We start from the raw sequence: 22,484 nt of genomic DNA, 5'->3' as shown, positions 1-22,484 counted from the left end.
TAAGAGATGATGCTGTTAAAGTCCTGCACTCAGTATGCCAGCAAATTTGGAAAACTCAGCAGTGGTCACAGGACTGAACAAGAGCAGTTTTCATTCCAACTCCAAAGAAGGGCAATGCCAAAGGATGTTCAAACTACTGTACAATTGTGCTCATTTTATATGCTAATAAGATTATGCTCAAAATCCTTCAAGCTAGGCTTCAGCAGGGTGTGAACTGTGAACTTCCAGATGTTCAAGCTAGATTTAGAAAAGGCAGAGGAACAAGAGATCAGATTGCCCACATTGCTGGATCATAGAGAAAGCAAGGGAATTCCAGAAAAGTATCTATTTTTGCTTCATTGACTATGCTAAAGGCTTTGACTGTGTGGATCACAACAAACTGTGGCATATTCTTAAAGAGATGGGAATTCCAGAGTACGTTACCTATGTCCTGAGAAACCTGTATATTGGTCAAGAAGCAACAGTTAGAACTGAACATGGAACAACTGACTGTTTCAAAATTGGAAAATAAGTACAACAAGGCTGTATACCATCACTCTGCTTATTTAACTTCTTTGCAGAGTACATCATGTGAAATGCCAGGCTGTATGACACAAGCTGGAATCAAGATTTTGGGGAGACATATCAACAACCTCAGATATGTAGATGATACCACTCTGATGGCAGAAAATGAAGAGGAACTCAAGAGCCCCTTGATGCAGGTAAAGGAGGAAGGTGAGCTTGAAACTGGCTTGAAACTCAACATTCAAAAAACTAAGATCGTGGCATCTGGTTCCATCACTTTGTGACAAATAGATGGGAAAGTGAAACAGTGACAGATTTTCTTTCTTGGACTCCAAAATCACTGCCTTTTGTGACTGAAGTCATGAAATTAACAGAACCTTTCTCCTTGGAAGGAAAGCTATGATAAACCTAGACAGTGTATTAAAAAGCAGAGACATCACTTTGCCAGTAAAGATACATTTAGTCAAAGCTATGGTTTTTCCAGTAGTCATGCATAGATGTGAGCATTGGGCTATAAAGAAGGCTGAATACCAAAGTACTGATTCTTTCGAACTGTGGTGCTGGAGAAGACACTAGAGTGTCCCTTGGACTCTAAGATCAAACCAGTCAATCCTAAAGAAAAATCAACCCTGGATATTCATTTGAAGAACTGTTGCTGAAAACTCAAATATTTTGTCCACCTAATGCCAAGAGCCGATTCATTGAAAAAGATCCCAATGCTGGGAAAGATTGAAGGTAAAAGGAGAAGAGGACAGCAGAGGATGAGACAGTTAGATAGCATTACTGACTCAAATGAACATGAATTTGAGCAAGCCCTGGGAGTTGGTGATGGACAGGGAAACCTGGCATGCTGCAGTCCTGGGGTCACTAAGAGTTGGACACAATGTAGCAACTGAACAACAAGAAAATAGCAAATTAAATCCTAAATAAATGTGTACCAACTATGTATAACATTGGTTATCAGTGCTGACACAATTCCTAGTTTAAAATATAGAGAAAATCATTGGTAATCCAAAAATTGCCAAACTGATTGCAGAAATCTTGGTACCCAGAGCATGGACACTGTCTTCTGGTAGAGGAATAAACTTGATTGCTTGTACAATGTGAGAAACCTCTGAGATGAGATTGGCTTCATTGATGGCTTGGACTGCAACATAGAATTTGGTGCCATTTTCTACTCTAAAATGTTCTGGCTTAAATTCAAAATTTTCTTTTGAGCCGGCCTCCTTAGGTATTAGATTAGAAGTATTCACTAAAGTCGCATTGTCAAAATCTTCTTGGAGATCCATGAAACTCTTACTTATTCTTATAACGTAGCTGTTGGCTAGAAAATAAATAGATATTTCATGTATGTTAGGATCACTAGAATGCCTTGTTGCTATCACATCAGTTTATATTTAGGGGTCCATCAGGAATGCACACTGTTTCTTTTTGTCTGGTTATTCCATTTTCTTTAAGAACACATATATGAACAGTTTTATATCTAGTTATCTAATCACAAAGAATTTAATTCAGAATTGTATATTAATAAAAATGGAATCTAGATTTAAAAATAGAAATATGAAGAACTGAGTCTACTTTTGATTTAGAACAAGGAACACAATAATGTTTGAGTATAGTAATGACATTCAGTAACATTCAATACCGTTTGTCTGTATTATTTTTCATTAAGCTGAGAAAGGGAGTACTAGGATGTATGAGTAGGAAAGCAGATAAGTAGAGTGGGAGCCAGGGATAAAGACAAAGAGCAAAGGAAGGCAGAGAATTTAGAATGTGTACTAAAAATTAAACATGTTTAGGAGCTAGGCAGACTTTAATTTGCACCTTAGTTCTACTTTCTAGCTGTAACAAAGAAAAATCTAATTAATCTTTCCTACCTTAGTTTTCTAATCTGTAAAAAAGAGAATCAGTCATTCAATTCAACAAATATTTATGGAATTTTATATATGAATATTATATAATATAATGTATAATAATACATGAAAAGTGTTTAGCCCAATGTCTGGAATTTAATAAATGTTTGAAATATTAGCTATTATTATCGTTATTTTATCAAGAAAGGAAAGAAAGATGCTGATAAATGTTTCATTCAAAATGCTTTAGAAATCTACAGCAGCCATAGATAAAGAAATATATTTTAACATGAAATGCCATGAACAATAAAACATAAAATATCTTTTTTTTGCAGTGACGACTATTTTTTCATGAAATATTGAATATGTTCTAAGTATGTGGTGAGTAGCTTAAATTTATTGTTTTCTTTTAAATTCAGGCCCTATGCCTAACATTTGGGTCTTTTAATAAATAGGTCCTGTCAATCTGATCTAGTCCACTCCTCTTCACATCCTCTCTGCATTTAATTTCTGTGGATCTATCCATCTAACTATCCATCCATCTCTTAGTTTAATTCAAATATTTCATTGTGATACTTCGCTTTCTTGACTTTGATCATATTATTTGATTCCTTTTCTCCCTGACATGAATCCCTGGAATGCCTCCCTCTCCCCATCTATGCAAATTGTACTTATTCTTCAAGGCCCACCCAACAGGAAGTCCAGTTTCTTAATGAAGTCTTGGTCATGTATTTTATCCCTTGGTAACTCTCTTCCCTGAACTCTATTGCATGGAATTTAGTTTTCCAGTTTTATAGAGGTTCTGTTTATCTTTCCAATTTGAATGTACTATTCTTTAGGACGAAAATATGTTTTATACTCCTTTTGTATGAACTAGAGTATCTGGTACTGTGTTTGGCATGTATTTGACCTCCTTAATTACTTCTAGGCCCCAACAGACGTGAAAAGGTGCTCAGTCTTAGCAATCATCAGGGAAATGCAGATTAAAACTACCTCACCCCTATCAGAACATACATTATCAAAAAGACAACAAAAAATAAGTGTGGTGAGAATGTGGAGAAAAAGGGAACCCTCTCATCCTATTGGTGGGAATGTAAATTGGTGCAGCCACTATAGAAAACAGTATGGATGTTATTAAAATAAAAAATAGAGCAACCATACAATTCAGCAGTTCTGCTTCTGAATATTTTTCTGAAGGAAACAAAAACACTAATTCAGAAAGATATATGCACTTCTATGTTCATTGCAGCATTATTCACAGTAGCCAAGATATAGAACAACCTAAGTATCCACTGATAGGTGAATGGATAAAGACGATGTGGTGTGTGTACAAACAAACCTGTAGTGGAATATTACTCACTCATAAAAAGAATGAAATCTTGTGTTTTGTGACAACATGAATGGACCTAGAGGGTGTTATGTTAGGTGAATTAAGTCAGACAGCTAAGATGAATACCATATTATTTCACTTATACGTGGCATCTAAAAAACAAAACAAATGAACAAATATAACAAAATAGAAATAGACTCATAGATACAGAGAACAAACAAGCATTTGCTAAATGGGAGGTGAGTAGGGGGAATGAGTGAAACAGGTGAGGGAGATGAAAAGGTACAAACTTCCAGTTACAAAATAAATGAGTCATGGGGATGAAATGTATGGAATAGAAAGTATAGTCAATAATACTATAGTAACTTTGTATGGTAACAGATGGTAACTAGACTTAAAGTGGTGATCATTTTGTATTGTATAGATATATCAAATCACTATATTATATACCAGGAACTAATATAGTGTTGTAGGTCAATTATACTTTAATAAAAATACTACTTTTTGGCCAAAAACAGTTATTCACTTGATGCCCCAAATGACAAAATTAGTGGATCATAAAATATTAAAATTATATCTACATGTTTTAGTATTTCTAGGTCATCTAGTCTGATTTGCATATATGACTAGTATGGAAATTGGGTCCCAGTAAACTTAAGTTTATCACAGATCCCTGGTGGCTCAGATGATAAAGCATCTACCTACAGTGCGGGAGACCTGGGTTCGATCCCTGGTCAGGAAGATCCTCTGGAGAAGGAAATGGAAACCCACTCCAATACTTTTGCCTGGAAAATCCCATGGATGGAGGAGCCTGGTAGGCTACAGTCCATGGGGTCACAAAGAGTCGGACACACTGAGCGACTTCACTTTCCCTTTCAAGCTTAAGTTTTTCATTTAAAATTATATAGATAATTATTTACTTTTTGATACTGCTAATACTTCCTTTTGTAATGACTAGGGGTAAAATCTGATAGAACTACATCTTCCTATTTGTTACCAGGAGAGAGGGAGATCAGATCCCACCTGTTTTAGGTATTTGAGGTTAAACATAGTAAAGTTCTTTCCCAATGTATGTATGAAATAATTTCTTCCATCTTTTAGTTTCTATAATCAGTATAAGGGACATTTATTGTGAATCCAGTCGTGATCTAAAGACTTGGTCTTAACTGAATTCAATTTTAGAATTAAACATTTAGTCAGATAATTTCATTTATGGATTTCTAAGTGGCAGTATTTTTTATTTTCACCATATTTTTAATGATCAAGTGTATTTCAGAAGCTGTCATTATAAGAGTCTCAGTATTGAAGTACAAAGAGCTCTTCATAGGTATTTTATATTTCTTTTGACTTTAGAATGATTTTTCTAATTGTATGATAATGACAAAGAGAAATATAGCTACCTAGGAAATGAAAGATTAAGAAGCATTGTTTCTTTTGAGAGAGCCTATAGTAAGGGAGGTATTATAACACAAGGGAAAGAGCATTTAAAGTGACTTTTCAGCACTAAAAGCCTCTGAGATATTGTCTGTTGATACGCATATTGCTTTCATTTTACCACCTTAAAGGGAAAATAACAAGATTGGCTTTACCCTACGAGAATCTGCTAGTCTAGCACAACACTGGAATATGGTAGGCATTCAATAAACACTAATTTAATTCAGTTAAATTTAAAGCAAAGCTAAAAGTGATTTAAACTTTTAAGAATGTGGGCAATTTATTATGAGGAAGTTACAGTAGTTATGTATGGATGTGAGAGTTGGATTATAAAGAAAGCTGAGCACCAAAAAATTGATGCTTTTGAACTGTGGTGTTGGAGAAGACTCTTGAGAGTCTCTTGGACTATAAGGAGATCAAACCAGTCAATCCTAAAGGAAATCAGTCCTGAATATTCATTGGAAGGACTGATGCTGAAGCTGAAACTCCAATATTTTGGCCACCTGATGTGAAGAACTGACTCATTGGAAAAGATCCTGATGCTGGGAAAGATTGAAGGTGGGAGGAGAAGGGGACAACAGAGGATGAGATGGTTGGATGGCATCACGGACTTGATGGACATGAGTTTGAATAAGCTCTGGGAGTTGGTGATGGACAGGGAGGCCTGGTGTGCTGCAGTCCATCGGTGTCACAAACAGTCAGACATGACTGAGTGATTGAACTGAACTTGAATGAATAAGATAATTTGGCATTGAACTTTAATTCAAACTTCATAGCTAAATCTCTGCATAGTATCCTCTCTCTCTCTGGGACATCTTCACTTAACTTTCCCAACTTCTCTCATTCTTTAAGACTTGGGTCAGTAATAGTCTTCCCTGAAAAGCCCTTTAAGATATACCTTGTGATCTTAACTCTCAACTAGAAGTGGCTATCCAATGGCGTATCTCATCATATTCTGTAAAATTATCTGTTTATTTGTAGAAAGTGTCTTTTCCACCTAACTGTTGACAATAGGGATTATTTCTTATGAACCTAACAACATTTGAAAATATAAAAAAAGGTCAATGAATAAATGAAATTGTTCAAGCACAGATATACTTAGAAAAAATTTTCCCTGTTAGGGAGAAAGAAATGCAACAGAAAGATGTTAAGTCAGTCTTCTTAAAGTAATTTCTAAGATGGTTCATATTTTGAGAGGCAGTTTGGCACAACACAATCTGATGAGAGTGAGTTTAATTACTAATTTATTAAATATAGAAGTACTTTGGGGCAATTCATTATCTCTTCAGGCTTATGTTTTCACACACATAAATAGGTGACCCATAGTAGACCATCTATGCATGTTATTTATAAATAGGACATTAGAAAATATTTAGCAAATAAAAGCCAATGTATGTAATATTTTTAAATGTAAAATCAAACTTACCTTTTCCTTTATCTAGGACATTGCCAGGGGCTGTCCATGAAAGTTGAATATAATCTTCTTTGAATTTAGCCTCAAGATCTGTAATTTTATTGGGTGGGAGCACAGAAGGGTGATTACCAGGAAGAGCTCCTGATACAGTAAATGACTCTCCATAGGTTAGTCTGCTAAAGTCTTCTATTTTAGCTTTTGCCAGGTCATCTCTGACTTCAGGTCTGGGTGGGTTCAGTATAATTTTACCTACCAAAAAAAGCAATTTTGTAACTTTTCATATTTTGTAATATCTTTTCTTATAATCTCATTTGCAGCTGTAGATAGTTAATGTTGATTGATAGCAGCCATTGAAAAAGTAACAGCTTTTAGTGAAAAAAAAAGCTTGTTTAAAATTGATGAGGAGACATTATGAAGTATTAGTCCTGTTATTTAACTTATCTGTCTTACTTCTTGATTCTAAATTTTCCAAGGACAAAGATGGTGCCTTATTTATTTTTGTAGCTCCAACATCTAGCAAAGTGCTTGCCGCAGTAAATTTTTTTCAATATAAATGAAATGAACTCAGGGAAATGTAAAGAAAGCATGTTGTAAGTATCTGCTAAGTCACTTCAGTCGTGTCCGACTCTGTGTGACCCCATAGACAGAAGCCCACCAGGCTCTCCCGTCCCCGGGATTCTCCAGGCAAGAACACTGGAATGGGTTGCCATTTCCTTCTCCAATGCATGAAAGTGAAAAGTGAAAGGGAAGTCGCTCAGTCGTGTCCTACTCTTAGCGACCCCATGGACTGCAGCCTACCAGGCTCCTCTGTCCATGGGATTTTCCAGGCAAGAGTCCTGGAGTGGGGTGCCGTTGCCTTCTCCTGTTGTAAGTATAGTCCTATGCTAGTTCCCTTATCATAAATATGGTTTTGAAACAAAGGTGATTATATAACTATATAGGTTTTCCACAGTACCTTTTATTTTGAATGCTTACCACATTAATTTACCTAAATAAATGACACATTTCTATTTTAATGCCACTTACCATTTTCAATGTAGCCTGGAACATACAGAGCTTTGTTTTGTGGTTGTCTTAAATTTAGCCTAGCCGTGTTGTCTCTTCCCCGTGCATGTACTTTTAAACTGTATCTACCATTTCCATAGTAATCTGTAAAATATCTTGAGTAGATGCCATCATTCTTGACAGTATCAGCACCTTAATATTGAAATGTTATATTAGACATACAACAAAGTAAAATATGACAATATCAGCTGTTCATGAGCACTAGTGATGGAAGCTCTTTTGTGAGATAGTATAGCACAATTTTCTAAAATATGTGAACCCCAGAATCAGACTACTTGAATTTGAAGCTTGGGTTGACAACTTGCCAAATCTTGACTTTGAAAAAGTCTAATTCATAGTAAGCATTCAGTTAATATTAGCTATTATTATTTCATAAGAGAATCCTAACAAAAAAGGAAAATATAACTTAACTGAAGAAAGATATGCAAAACACTGACACTAACGAAAATAAAAAATTATTGTGCTCTTGGAAAAAATAAAATTTTTTTTTCATTTTACATGGAAAAAATAAAATTACTTATAAAATTCAAAGAAGATAAATGTACTCATGTCTATACCTAGACAAGATAACTAAGTAAAAAGTTAAAAAGCTTTAAAAACATTAAAATTAAATTTAATTCACTTAAAATATGTTTCATTAGCATATATAGGAAATAATGACTTCTGAGGCATGTGACTATAGTAGGATTTTAAGTTCAGTGGAAGTAGATGCAGATTGTTATTACCTGCACCATTGTCCCAGAGCTCCAATGTTACTTGACGTCCATCTTCGGTTTCTATAATGGCTATTACACTGATTCCCAGTACAGGCAAAAACCCTTGACTGACTTGTGCATAAACAATCACTGGGCTAGGGTAATGGGCTGTATGTTGACTCATGTGAGCTGTTGCAGTTACTGGGGGTGTAGTAGGACTTCTTGCTCGAGTGGTCACTGTCACTGTTAGCATTTGAAAGCTGACATGATTATTTAGAAGGCTGTAAGTCCAAGTACCTGTCTAAAAATTAAAAAAAATTTGAGAGCTTTTGTAATATTTTCCTACTCCCATGTGAGATGCTATTTTCATTTTTTTCCTTAAAATTGGTTGATAAAGCATGGAGAAAATAAAAAATATTCTTACCTCTGCAATACCAGGTATTCGCAGACGAGCAGACCGAATATTTAACTTATCTTCTTTGAAATCTGAGGTTTTATATTTCTTTCCTTTTGGATCTTGGAGAACAATTTCTGGTTTTTTTATTGTCCATGTGACAACAAAGAAAGTGTCATTTCCAATTGTACTGTCTACGGGCACTGTGCCATTTACTCTTTTCCTTCCTGTAATGTTCAAGGCTTTGCTCTCCAACTGTTACATAAATATAAACAACAATCACATGAAACTGATTTGTTATTCCAGTTATACATTTCAAAGTTTAGTCGGTTCGGAGTAATTCTAAATATATTTTTAAGATTTTAATTAAAATAACTAAGAATTATTTTGAAGAATTTTGCAAATAAAATGCATTTATATTGATAAAAATAAAAGAATCAAAAGAAAAAATGTCTGTAAATACTACATAAAGCAAATTCAATAAAGATGTTTTCTGGACACCCAAAATGTTTTCAGGCAGAGAAGTTATTTATTAGAGAAAGAAATTACTATTTAGGATAATAAAAATTTGTTACGAGTGTGAAAAGGCAAAGAATTTTTTAAAGATACCGACCTGAATAGCCTGCTGAGTGATGCTTCCACTTCTAGATGAAATTCTACTGAAAGCATTAGTAAGGCCATTTATGTCTTTATTGGCAAAAAAACGATATCCTCCTAAAATGGAATTTTGTTTACTTTTATAATCTAATTTTATTTTATTAAAAAAATTATTGGAGTATAGTTAATTCACCGTGTGTTAGTTCAGGTATGCGCAAAATAAATCAGTTATACAAATGCATATATCCATTCTTTTTTAGATTCTTTTTCCATATAGATCATTACAGAATATTGAGTAGAGAGTTCTCTGTGCTATACAGTAGGTACATACACACACACACAACCACACACACACACACACACACACACACATATGGTAGTATTTATATATCAATCCCGATCTCCCAGTTTATCCCTCCCCTACTCCTTTTGTCCCTGGTAACCATAACCATGTTTGTTTTCTACATATGGTACTCTATTTTTGTTTTGTAAATAAATTCATTTGTACTAGTTTTTTAGATTCCACATGTAAGTGATATCATATGATATTTGTCTTTCTCTAACTTACTTCACTCAGTTTGACAATCTCTGGGTCCATCCATGTTGCTGAAAATGACAATATGTTGTTCTTTTGTATGATTGCATAATATTCCATATTGAAGGCAGGAGGAGAAGGGGATGACAGAGGATGAGATGTTTGGATGGCATCACTGACTCAATGGACATGAGTTTGAGTAATCTCCGAGAGCTGGACAGAGAAAACTTGGTGTGCTGCAGTCCATGGGGTTGCAAAGAGTCAGACACGACTGAGTGACTGAACTGACTGAATATTCCATATGATACTAATTTTAAGTGGGAAAATAATTTTCTATTATGCTCTTATCAATATACTATAAAATACATTTTAAAATTTCTTTTTAAACTTACAAAAGATGAATTTCGCAGACCTTAGGAACTTTTATTATATCAGTATCCTAGATGTAATGCTACAATAAGTAAACCTTGCTCAAAATATATTAGAAAAAAGGAAAAACTGGCCAAAAAATGTTTTTAATCATTAGATTTAAGTGTTTGTCACATTAGTAAAGCTGATGTAATCTCTAAATAATGTTATGAAAATTAAAGATATTTTTTAAACTAGCTGCTTATTCTCTGGTTATATCTAAGATACACCAAAACAATTAGAGAATGACAGTTCAGAATAAAGTAAAATTGATTAAATGCAGATAATAAAGATACAGGAGTTAATGAAGAGGGAGATAATTTAGGTGTCAGAAGCTAGAAAAGAATGGATTACAGACAGCAAGATTTGGTATTCAGGTCTCTGACTATGAAGTGAAGTGAAGTCGCTCAGTTGTGTCCGACTCTTTACGACCCCATGGACTGTAGCCTACCAGGCTACTCTGTCCATGGGATTTTCCAGGCAATAGTACTGGAGTGGATTGCCATTTCCTTCTCCAGGGGATCTTCCCGACCCAGGGATTGAACCCAGGTCTCCTGCATTGTAGACAGATGCTTTACCATCTGAGCCACCAGGGAAGTCCTTCTCTGACTATAGCCTTGGGCAAATAATTTGTATTCTCTAGTCTTACATTTCTTCCTCAATAAAATAGTGCTATCTGAATCTCTACTATAAGATTAAGCAGGTAAGATACTGAGCAAGAATTTTGGAATTGCGCTTGAGTAAGTCCTTAGTGACCATGGAGAAAGAAGGTTCATCTTGATGGTACTGGTAAAAGTGATGAGAAATGAATGAAGATAGAAAATGTTGACTAATGTTAAAAGAAGCTAGTATAGGTAGAAATAGAAAGTGGGAGTGGGGAGAAGAAAGACATTAATTTGAAGGATAAGGACAAGGAAGGGCAAAGATTAATTTTTTAGGACAGGAAAGAGCCCCTGAAATGAGAGAAACTGAAAATGTATGTATTCAAATTCTATTTCAAAGGTTTACCTGTCATATTTGACAGTGTCTCCAGTTCTTTGGCAGCAGAAGGTCCCAGAGCAATGGTGTGGATGATTGCACCACTTTGTTTTACATCCTCAAAGCATAAATTAATTTCCTTATCTTCCCCATCAGTTAATAGTATGATTTCAGAACCAGAAGTACTCTCGTTACTGTGGATAATTGCCTGATAGTGAAAACCCAGATTGTTAATTAGATTATATCTAAATAAACTAAGAATGAACTTGTTCTTTGGTCTTGGAGAAGTCATTATGCATCAGAGTAGACAAAGGGAAACTTTGTTTGTATTGTCATTCCAGGTTGAGTTGGTTTGAAAATGAGTGTAATGTACAATGGTCATGTAGGTTTCCAAAGGCAGAATGTTAACAGTGCTTTCACATATATGCAAACTACCCAAGAAAGAAAGAATAAAACACTTAGAACACTATCTAACTCACAGTAAATACTCAGTGAATGTTAGCTATTATTATTATTTCAGGAGGTACTTGGGACGGAGGCAGATGACCCAGACAGTTTTGGAAGTTTGCCGACTAGACATTCGTAAAGCTGTGACTGAAGGCCAGTGTGCAAAGTTAAATGATGTGGCTTGTGCTTTTTAATGCATAAAAGCTAGTTGATAATTGAAGAATCTCAGGGTTTCCTAGAAAAAAAAAACTGATGTGTCATGAAGAGTTCATGAATTTATCAAGTATTATAATTTGGAGGAGTATTTTCCTGATTTTTTTACTAAGAGTAGTGACTAAGACAATTTACTCAGACAAATTGAGAGTAAATTCTAGCTCTGCCATTTGCCAAGTAGAACAGCTAGCATTTAGTCTGTCATTTATGTATATGAATATAATTTATATTTATAGTAGGGTTCTATAAATAGCTTGGATTCTTTACCAACTGAACTATCAGGGAAGCCCAATAAATGGCTCAGTGTAATGATTACTTTTTTGAACTTTGGAGTAAGAAAGATCAGGTTTTGAATCATGGATTTGCCAATTACTGACTATATGATCTTGAGAAAGATATTTAATTACTCTGAAAATCAATTTTTGTGTGCAAAATGGGCATGGTAATAGTGCCTGCCTAAATATTAATGATAACAATAAAGTAAAATTATGAATGTAAAGCATTTAACATAGGCACTAATGTAATATGTGCTTAATAAATTTCAGACATTTTATTATGATTCTGCAGGTAAAAACATGGTTTCATTATATAAGTAATTAAGAGGTTTTTACTTGTTTGAATGTACTGATGATATGATATAATCTCTTCAGCAATAGAGTCTGGTCAAAATGTTGTAAGAAATATATCAAAGCATATTAAGAAAAACATATATGAATCAATGTGTGCAAACAGTATAACACATTCCCAAAATATAGCACTCTCATATTTTAGAGTTGAATAAACATATATAAGAATTATGATTTTTAATAGCAATCTTTTCTTATTTAATATTTTAATTGAATTATGGTTGATTTACAATGTTATATTAGTTTCAGGTGTACAACATACAAATTTTCTATTTTGTGAATTATATTCTAAAGTCATTACAAAATAATGACTATGTTTCCCTGTGCTGTACAATGTATCCTTGTTGCTTATTTATTTTATACGTAGTAGTTTATATTTCTTAATACAATATCCTTATATTGCAGCCTCCTCTCCCTTCTCCCCACTGATTACAACTAGATGCTTCTCTATATCTGTGAGTCTGTTTTGTTATATACAGTTGTTTGTGTTATTTTTTAGATTCAGCATATAATTTATAACACAGTTTTTGTCTTTCTCTGTCTGACTTATTTACTAAACATAATACCTTGCAGGTCCATCCACATTGTTGAAAATGACAAAATCTCCTTTTTTTTTTGCTGAGTAATATTCCATTGTATATATGTATATATACATACCCACACACTGTGCTGTGCTGTGGTTAGTCACATAGTCGTGTCCAGCTCTTTGCAACCCCATGGATGTAGCCCACCAGGCTCCTCTGTCCATGGGGATTCTCCAGGCAAGAATACTGGAGTGGGGTGCAATGCCCTTCTCCAGGGGATCTTCCCGACCCAAGGACTGAACCCAGGTCTCCTGCATTGCAGGTGAATTCTTTACTGTCTGAGCCACCAGGGAAGCCCTGCGTGCACTACATCCTCTTTATTCATTCATCTCTTGATGAACCCTTGATTTGCTTCTATATCTTGGCTGTTTTAAGTGATGCCGCTATGAACATTAGGGGAGCAATTATTAGTCTGACATAGTTCTCACAGTTGGATGAAATAAGTATTATTGTTTCTTTTTCCTCCAAAGAAAAAGAAATGCAAGAAAGCAGAGTGGTTGTCTGAGGATCATGACCTCAGGTGTCATCACTTCATGAAAAATAGAAGGGGAAAAAGTGGAAACAGTGACAGATTTTCTTTCTTGGGCTCCAAAATCACTGCAGACGTTGACTGCAGTCATGAAATTAAAAGATGGTTGCTCCTTGGAAGGAAAGCTAGGCTACAAGCCTAGACAATGTATTGAAAAGCAGAAACATCACTTTGCTGACAAAGCTATGGTTTTTCCAGTAGTCATAGTCTTGTACGAATGTGAGAGTTAGACCATAAAGAAGGCTGAATGCCAAAGAATTGATGCTTCGAACTGTGGTGCAGGAGAAGACTCTTGAGAGAGTCTCTTGCACAGCAAGGAGATCAAACCAGTCAATCCTAAAGGAAATCAACCCTGGATATTCATTAGAAGGACTGATGCAGAAGCTGAAACTCCAATACCTTAGACACCTGATGCCAAGAGCCGACTCATCGGAAAAGACCCTGATGCTAGGAAAAATTGAGGGCAGGAGGAGAAAAGGGTGGCAGAGGATGAGATGGTTAGATAACATCACTGACTCAATGGACATGAGTTTGAGCAAACTCTGGGAGATAGTGAGGACAGAGGAGCCTGGCGTTCTGTAGTCCATGGGATTGCAAAGAGTTGGACACGATTTAGCAACTGAACAACAACAACTATTACTTTCCGTATTTCGTTAATTGAAGAAACAGATTTTCTGAGTTGAATAACTCAGCCAAGGTCCTTTTACTAGTGAATAATAGAACCACAATCTCAAGTGTGTCTGGGTCTGGAAGTTATGTGTTTTCTTAAACTGATATGCTTTACAGCGAATATGCATCACGAGGAAAGCCAGGAGATGACATTAACTAGTGGCCCAGATACAAGTAACAGTCTCCACTTTTTAGCTGAGGCAATGAGAGAATCAATGAAGGGAAGGAAATAGTTTTCTGTTTTTGTGACTGAAAGAATATAAATAAGCTAAAACAGAGCTGTCTTATGTTGGGAGAAATTCAGATGAGTACTGGCTGCAGTTGAATACAGTGCTCAAAAGTTGCTTGCAACTTTTGATTTCACAATTTTTATTTCAGTAAACTTCTACCCACGTATCTTGAGTTTGGTACTATGCTTGAGGAACTACCTCTATTTTTGTGATTTTTATGTCAATTTAATTTGATGAACTGAGGTTTTCTTTATCCATAATATAAAAATATTAGTAATCTCCCTCTTCTACAATCTCCTTAACAGTGTTATTTTTTCCTCATAGTGATTCAGACTATGTAACGCTAAAGAGAAGAGGAGTTTCTCAGTAAAATCATGATGATTATGTGCTCACAGAATTTTTCTTCCCTTTAGTCACTTCTCAGTGCAACTCAGTTTTTCAGGAGTATGGACAATAGAAATTCTTTTAAAATTATTTAAATGAGAGACCTCTAAGCTCATGACACTTGTTCCAAGAGAGCTGGACAAAATTAAAAGGGACAATAAATGTAAATGATATTTAGAAAAGCATTTTTATTTTACCTGGAATCCTGCTTTGAGCCCCCTACAAATTGAAGTTCCACCATTAGCTTCTTGAGGCAGATTTGCAGTGATCTTTTGGTAAACATTATCATCAGTTATTCTTGTTAGATGATTTTGGATTTTAGCAACACTGTCAAATGTAACCATCCCAACTAAAGATCCCTTTTCAATAACTTGAATCAAGTATAGTTCTGCTGCTTGATTCATTCGAATGAGACGGTCTTCCTGTAAGAAAAAAGATGTCTGAACAATTCCTGAGTTTCGTCCAATCCTAACAGATTGGTGAAAGATGAAGTTTATGGGTCAGAGATCATGATAATAATTAATTACTGTATTTTAGAGTTTAGCATCATTATATTAAAAAGAATATTCACAAAAAACTAAAAATTAGTATGCCTTACTTGGAAAAGTCTTTAAAAATTTATACCTTCTTTTTTAACAATAAGGAAATCATTTTAAGATGTACACAAAAATATTTTTTTGCAATATAATTTTTGATAAGAAGTTGAAAATCACAAAAATATCCAGTAATGGGAAGTTGACTAAATTATATTATGTGCATAGGATACAGTCATTAAAAATTGTGTCATGGAATCGTTTTTTTCCTTGGGGGGTAAGTATTTAAGGTATAGTAAGTAAAAAAATCATATTATAAAAAATTATGTAAGATATCACAGTTTTGAGGAGGAAAGACAAATACATGAACAGAAAAAAAATAGGAATGACATGCTCAGTGGTGGAATTATGGGTGATTTTTGTCTTTTCTCTTTGTTCAGTTGTGTAACTTCCTGTTTGTTAGAACTAAAAGTTAAAGAATAGATATCATCCATGATACAATAACTTTAACATTTATTTTATTTTAGTATATTATCTTCTAGTGCTTGTCCACATAAAATCATCATACTAAAATTTGTTAGAATAATAAAAATATTTTTTACTTAGCTTAGTAGAGCTGAACCTAAGATTAAATTGTATTTCTATTAGCTTAAATATCTTAATTAGGAGAGATAACAGATAAATGTCTTACTAAAGACATGCTTCCAGATTTATCAAGTACCAAACAGACTACCCGCTGTTTGGACCTGAGCAATGAAAATGTAGGACGAGTCGGTGGATTCCTTTCTGTCATGGGAGATGTATTCTGAAAGTCAACAGAGTTCGTGATTACATCCCATGTACTTTTGCCATTGCACATTTTGTTTTGTAGGTTTGGAGCTTCCGTATTGTGTGTTTTTTCTGTACAAAATTCGGTCACCTGGAAAAAATCAATTGAAAGACAATAATAGGTCACTGATGAAGCATTACCTTCCTTTCCAAACATATACTTGGCTGTCTTATACTTCCTCCACAGATTTTATCTCCTGACAAGTAAAAATTATTTCATAATCTAACATTCTCACATCCATTTTGTATACGAGTAGGGAGAAAGCAAAGTAAAACTGTCGGTATGCACTGGGAAAGTCATTTGGTGATTCTTTTAGGTATAGGTTGATCATAACACTGGGGGATGATGATGGCTGACACAATTGCTTAAGTTGTGGGAGTAATGAAATTTCAAGGAAGAATATAATGGACTTGAATATTCATTATTTTGGAGCATATTTCTCCTGGGTCTGAGCTTATGCTCTGGGTATAGATGCTATACAGTATATTTAGTTTATGTTGCAATAATTAGAAGGGAATATTGTTACATACAAGATATATAGTTAAAGTACAGTATTTATCTCTGAGCCATATCTTATATAGTTAGTTGTGCTACATATTTCAATTACATGGTTTTCTTTCTTCATTGTTGTTTATTTTCCAGGTAGGCAGCATGAGTTATCTCCTCATAGGCAAATGCTTTGGAATTTATAGTTTGGTGCAGACAGTATATTTTTCAATTATCCTCTTGTGTTATGTGATCTGATATCTATTTGGATGCTCAATTCTTTGGCTACCTTTGTGGATCCATATGTAACAGATTACAATGAAAGATCTAGAATTACACTTCAAATACTCCCAGGAGGGAGCTTTATTAGGCTGGAAACAATTTATGCTTAAATATCTCATTGGATTTCTTTAGGAGTTTTAGAAGAAAATATAAAGTCTACATTTTTACTCAAGACTTTCATTATTAATGCCCTAGATTTCACAATTTTAAATCTTATTGGAAATAATAGGCCTTCACAAACCTTTACCCTTAGAAGTCTATGTTATTAGTAATTTTATTTATGAAAACTTGCACCTTTTAAACCTAGAGGTAGTATACTTTATTTTGATTAGTTGTTTTTGATAACTTCATAGCTTTCATATTTAAAAGTCTTTTTTGTGTGTTTGGAAACTTTCATTAGGTAACTATAATATGCTTACATTAATTAAGTTGAATTTACCCAGAGAAAGAGACAATTCCCTATTATCCAAATATTTTATAGATTTAAAAATTGAAAACTTTTAAGTTTATTTTGTACTCACTTTATGCTAAGTACTGTGATCATACTTTATTTATATTAATTCTTATAAAACTAACCACAGTATCACTGTAAAGTGAGTATTATAATTTCCATTTAAAAAGCTAGAGAATTAAAATCTTAGATTTAGCAATTTGCTCTTAGTGACACAGCTTTAAAATGACAGACTGGAGTTTTATATCAGCTCTGTCTAACTCCAAGGCACCTGTTCTTCTCTTCTGAGCTTCATACATTTAACCAGATATTTCACGTCAAACATTAGCTTTGGAACTTGAATTATTGTGTTGTTATTTTTTAATTGGTCAGATTGGTGATTGTGAATCATTCCACTTTTGTTGTTCTCTAGAGACAGAGCCATTTATTTTTTCACAATATCACTTTACAAAACTTAGTGTACTTTAGTGTGGAGGTAATGGAAAACAGAGACTGTCAGTACTTTCCAAAGCTACAGAATGAATTAGTTTGGAAAAGTAGTATGAATTGAATAACACTTAGAATAAAAAATTAAAAGTAAAGTTGCAGCTCTAGACATAAATCCACAGAAGTCAATTGAGGAAAGCAATGTTATAAGAAATTCTGTGATGCTAATGAGAAGGATACAGTTCTACCTCTGAAGGAAAAACAAAACAAAAGAAAACAGAATAGTGAGAAAGGGTGGAATAGTTTCCAGATACACACTGACAGGGCTGGATACACAGGACTGAATAAAATAGCTGTTAATTAACTGTCTTAGCAACTTTTCTTATTTCTATTGGTATAGAAAATTCAGCTTCCTTAATTAATTTTTCCCAAAGGCTTCCTTTGTGAGACTAGAAAAAGAAGGTACTTACAGAATGGAGACTTTGTATAAACATAATGGATTCCTTTGCAGTCTGGGATTTTTCTGGGATGAATGTACATTTTGCTTCGTACAGCCCTGTCTGTGAGTCACGTCTGCATGGCTTTGTTATACAGCTGCCTCCCTGGCACTTCTTGAAAACCACATTAGTACCAGTAATATGAGTTGAACATCTATGGTGAAAGATTTAGATTACATTTATATATGAAGGCCAGATAAATTATAAATAAATATTAATATCCTAAAATCATTCCCTCAGTGATATTTGTTATAGACCATGTACCAGCATTCCATTTTGACAAAAGTAGGCACAGCGTCCTACCCATTTACCATCAGTTTCAACAAGAACAATGATGTTAGTTTGTATTTATTAATAGTTGTTACTTGTGACATTGAGCTAAAGATGATAATGCCTTACAGGCATGTGGAATTGAATTAAGAGACATAGAGGAGTTGCTCCCTAATAGGTAGGGAAGATTCAACATTATTCTTAATACTCTCTTAAATTTCTTATGTATGCTACATATATGCTTTTATAGACACACATGTATATTGCTATATAGGTGTTTACATATACACATATATAAATACAAATATTATGTATATTTGTATGTGAGAGAAGCCTGTGGACATTGCTTTGGGAACAGTCTCAAGGATATATAACCCCAAGTGGATGGAGAGGAAAGACACTTACGGAAGAAGCATTTAAACTGAGCCTTAAAGGATGAGCAAGCATTGTCTGAATAAGGGAGGTGTGCTGGGAGGAGTTGCATGGGAGGAGGTGAGAATAATAAGCGTCCTGGGTTGAAAGTCTAGGCTGTGAAAGATTCTAGGTGGCTTAGTACACATGAAGCAAACAACACAAAGGCATTTTTCTACCACACCTCTTTTTTCTAATTTTTATCCTAAAGACATTTCCTATTACACTGATTTCAATTGTTCTTTCATACTCATTAACTACTCCATGTGCCTGATAGTTTTAATTTAAATATCTCATCTATTCATAAATAGGACCTATCTAAATCTGCCCAGTTTTTTCCTTAAAAAATCAGTTTTCTCACTTATGAAAAGTACTTCTTTTCTTTAAGCTCAAGATTAAATGAAAAAATGAAATATATTTAACAAGAGGTTGTAACAGTTTAGTTAATTTCAATGAAACAGATTCACATTGAAAAGCTATGAATCAAACGGAATGAAAGATTGGGTAGGAAGTGGAACTCTAATTCTCAGATCTTAAGGTTTAGGTTGCAACTTTTTTCTTTCTTTTTCTTCTGATAATTTGTTGTTGTTCAGTTGCTAACTCAGGTTCAACTGTTTGCGACCTCCTGGACTGTAGCACGCTAGACTTACCCGTCCTTCACCATATCCCAGAGATTGCTCAAATTCATGTCCATTGAGTTGGTGATGCCACCCAACTATCTCATCCTCTGTTGCCCCCTTCTCCTGCCCTCAATCTTTCCCAGCATCTGGGTCTTTTCCAGTGAGTTGGCTCTTCACATTAGATGGCCGAAGTATTGGAGCTTCAGCTTCAGCATTAGTCCTTCCAATGAATATTCAGGACTGATTTCCTTTAGGATTGACTGGTTGGATCTTCTTGCAGTCCGAGGGACTCTTGAAAGTTTTCTCCAGCAGCACAATTCAAAAGCATCAATTCTTCAGCATCTTTTTTATGGTCCAATTTTCACATCCATACATGACTATTGGAAAAACGATAGCTTAGACTATACAAACCTTTGTTGGCAAAATGATGTCTCTGCTTTTTAATATGCTACCTAGGTTTGTCATAGCTTTTCTTCCAAGGAGCCAACATCTTTTAATTTCATGGCTGCAGTCACTGTCCACAATGATTTTGGAGCCCAAGAAAGTAAAAATTGCCACTGTTTTCACTTTTCCCGCATCTATTTGCCATGAAGTGATGAAACTAGATACCATGATCTTATTTATTTGAATGCTGAGTTTTAAGCCAGCTTTTTCACTTTCCTCTTTCACTCTTATCAAGAGATTCTTTAGTTCCTCTTTGTTTTCTGCCATTAGAGTTGTATCATCTGTGTATCTCAGGTTGCTGATATTTCTTCTGAAAATCTTGATTTCAGCTTGTGATACATCCAGCCTGACATTTTGCATGATGTACTCTGCATAGAAGTTAAATAAGTAGGGTGACAATATATAGCCTTGACTTACTCCTTTTCCACCTTTGAACCAGTCAGTTGTTTCATGTCAGGTTCCAATTGTTGCTTCTTAATCAACATATAGGTTGCTCAGGAGCCAGGTAAGGTGCTCTGGTATTCTCATCTCTTTAAGAATATGCCACAGTTTGTTGTGATCCACAGAGTCAAAGCCTTTAGCATAGTCGATGAAACAGAAGTGATGTTTTTCTGGAATTCCCTTACTTTCTCTAGGATCCACCGAATGTTGGCAATTTGATCTCTGTTTCCTCTGCCTTTTCTAAATCCAGCTTGTACATCTGGAAGTTCTTGGTTCACATCCTGCTAAAGCCTAGCTTGAAGGATTTTGAGCATAACCTTACTAGCATGCAAAATGAGTGCAATTGTACAGTAATTTAAACATTCTTTGGTACTGCCCTTCTTTGGGATTGGAATGAAAACTGACCTTTCCCAGTCCTGTGGCCACTGCTGAGTTTTTCAAATTTGCTGGCATATTGAGTGCAACACTTTGACTGCATCATCCTTTAGGATTTGAAATAGCTCAGCTGGAATTCCATCACCTCCTCTGGCTTTGTTTGTAGTGATACTTTCTAAGGCACACTTGACTTCACAATCCAGAATGTCTGTTTCATGGTGAGTGGTCACACCATTGTCGTTATCCCAATCATTAAGATTTTTTTTTTGTATAGTTATTCTCTGTATTCTTGCCACTTCTTAATCTCGTCTGCCTCTGTTAGGTCAATTACCATTTCTGTTGTTTATCGTGCCCATCCTTGCATGAAATATTCCCTTGATATCTCCAGTTTTCTTGCAGACATCTCTAGTCTTTCCCACTCTATTGTTTTCTTCTACTTCTTTGCATTGTTCATTGAAGAAGGCCTTTTTAGCTCTCCTTGCTATTTCCTGGAACTCTGCATTCAGTTGGGTATATCTTTCCCTTTCTCCCTTGCTTTTTCACTTCTCTTCTTTCCTCAGCTATTTAATACAACCTGATGGATAATGAAATTATTCCCAAATTTTGGTTGAGCTTCATACCAAAGTGTAATACACAGAAGTTGTTGACATATTTATAGTGCAACAGGTTCAGTTCAGTTCAGTTCAGTTCTGTTCAGTCACTCAGTCGTGTCCGACTCTTTGCGACCCCATGAATCGCAGCATGCCAGGCCTCCCTGTCCATCACCATCTCCTGGAGTTCACTCAGACTCACGTTCATCCAGTCCGTGATGCCATCCAGGGATCTCATCCTCTGTCGTCCCCTTCTCCTCCTGTCCCCAATCCTTCCCAGCATCAGAGTCTTTTCCAATGAGTCAACTCTTCGCATGAGGTGGCCAAAGTACTGGAGTTTCAGCTTTAGCATCATTCCTTCCAAAGAAATCCCAGGGCTGATCTTCAGAATGGACTGGTTGGATCTCCTTGCAGTCCAAGGGACTCTCAAGAGTCTTCTCCAACACCACACTTCAAAAGCATCAGTTCTTTGGTGCTCAGCCTTCTTCACAGTCCAACTCTCACATCCATACATGACCACAGGAAAAACCATAGCCTTGACTAGACGGACCTTATTCGGCAAAGTAATGTCTCTGCTTTTGAATATACTATCTAGGTTGGTCATAACTTTTCTTCCAAGGAGTAAGCGTCTTTTAATTTCATGGCTGCAATCACCAGCTGCAGTGATTTTGGAGCCCAAAAAAATAAAGTCTGACCCTGTTTCCACTGTTTCCCCATCTATTTCCCATGAAGTGATGGGACCGGAAGCCATGATCTTCATTTTCTGAATGTTAAGCTTTAAGCCAACTTTTTCACTCTCCTCTTTCACTTTCATCAAGAGGCTTTTTAGTTCCTCTTCACTTTCTGCCATAAGGGTGGTGTCATCTGCATATCTGAGGTTATTGATATTTCTCCCGGCAATCTTGATTCCAGCTTGTGTTTCTTCCAGCCCAGCATTTCT

General features: G+C 35.2%; 1 protein-coding gene across 2 annotated transcripts in view; it reads right to left on the bottom strand.

Moving 5' to 3' along the window:
* The window catches only part of LOC102185525 (epithelial chloride channel protein-like), a 79,926-nt gene continuing 58,386 nt past the window's right edge, over positions 945-22,484 (bottom strand). The window contains exons 7-16 of one of the 2 annotated variants that reach the window (XM_005678147.3): positions 18,367-18,547; positions 16,114-16,341; positions 15,087-15,311; positions 11,238-11,415; positions 9,303-9,403; positions 8,720-8,944; positions 8,326-8,596; positions 7,562-7,732; positions 6,548-6,784; positions 945-1,828 (exon numbers count right to left, since the gene is read on the bottom strand). In XM_005678147.3, the coding sequence (XP_005678204.2) occupies positions 1,488-1,828; positions 6,548-6,784; positions 7,562-7,732; positions 8,326-8,596; positions 8,720-8,944; positions 9,303-9,403; positions 11,238-11,415; positions 15,087-15,311; positions 16,114-16,341; positions 18,367-18,547 (2,158 nt within the window). In that variant the 3' untranslated portion in view covers positions 945-1,487. The remainder of the gene's footprint in view (positions 1,829-6,547; positions 6,785-7,561; positions 7,733-8,325; positions 8,597-8,719; positions 8,945-9,302; positions 9,404-11,237; positions 11,416-15,086; positions 15,312-16,113; positions 16,342-18,366; positions 18,548-22,484) is intronic. The other variant, XM_005678148.3, reaches the window with a different exon arrangement.

This window comes from Capra hircus, chromosome 3 (assembly GCF_001704415.2).
Source record: "Capra hircus breed San Clemente chromosome 3, ASM170441v1, whole genome shotgun sequence".
In the NCBI taxonomy this organism is placed as follows: domain Eukaryota; kingdom Metazoa; phylum Chordata; class Mammalia; order Artiodactyla; family Bovidae; genus Capra; species Capra hircus.
The sequence above is the reverse complement of the archived record's forward strand: the minus strand, read 5'-3'. Positions and strand labels throughout refer to the sequence as shown.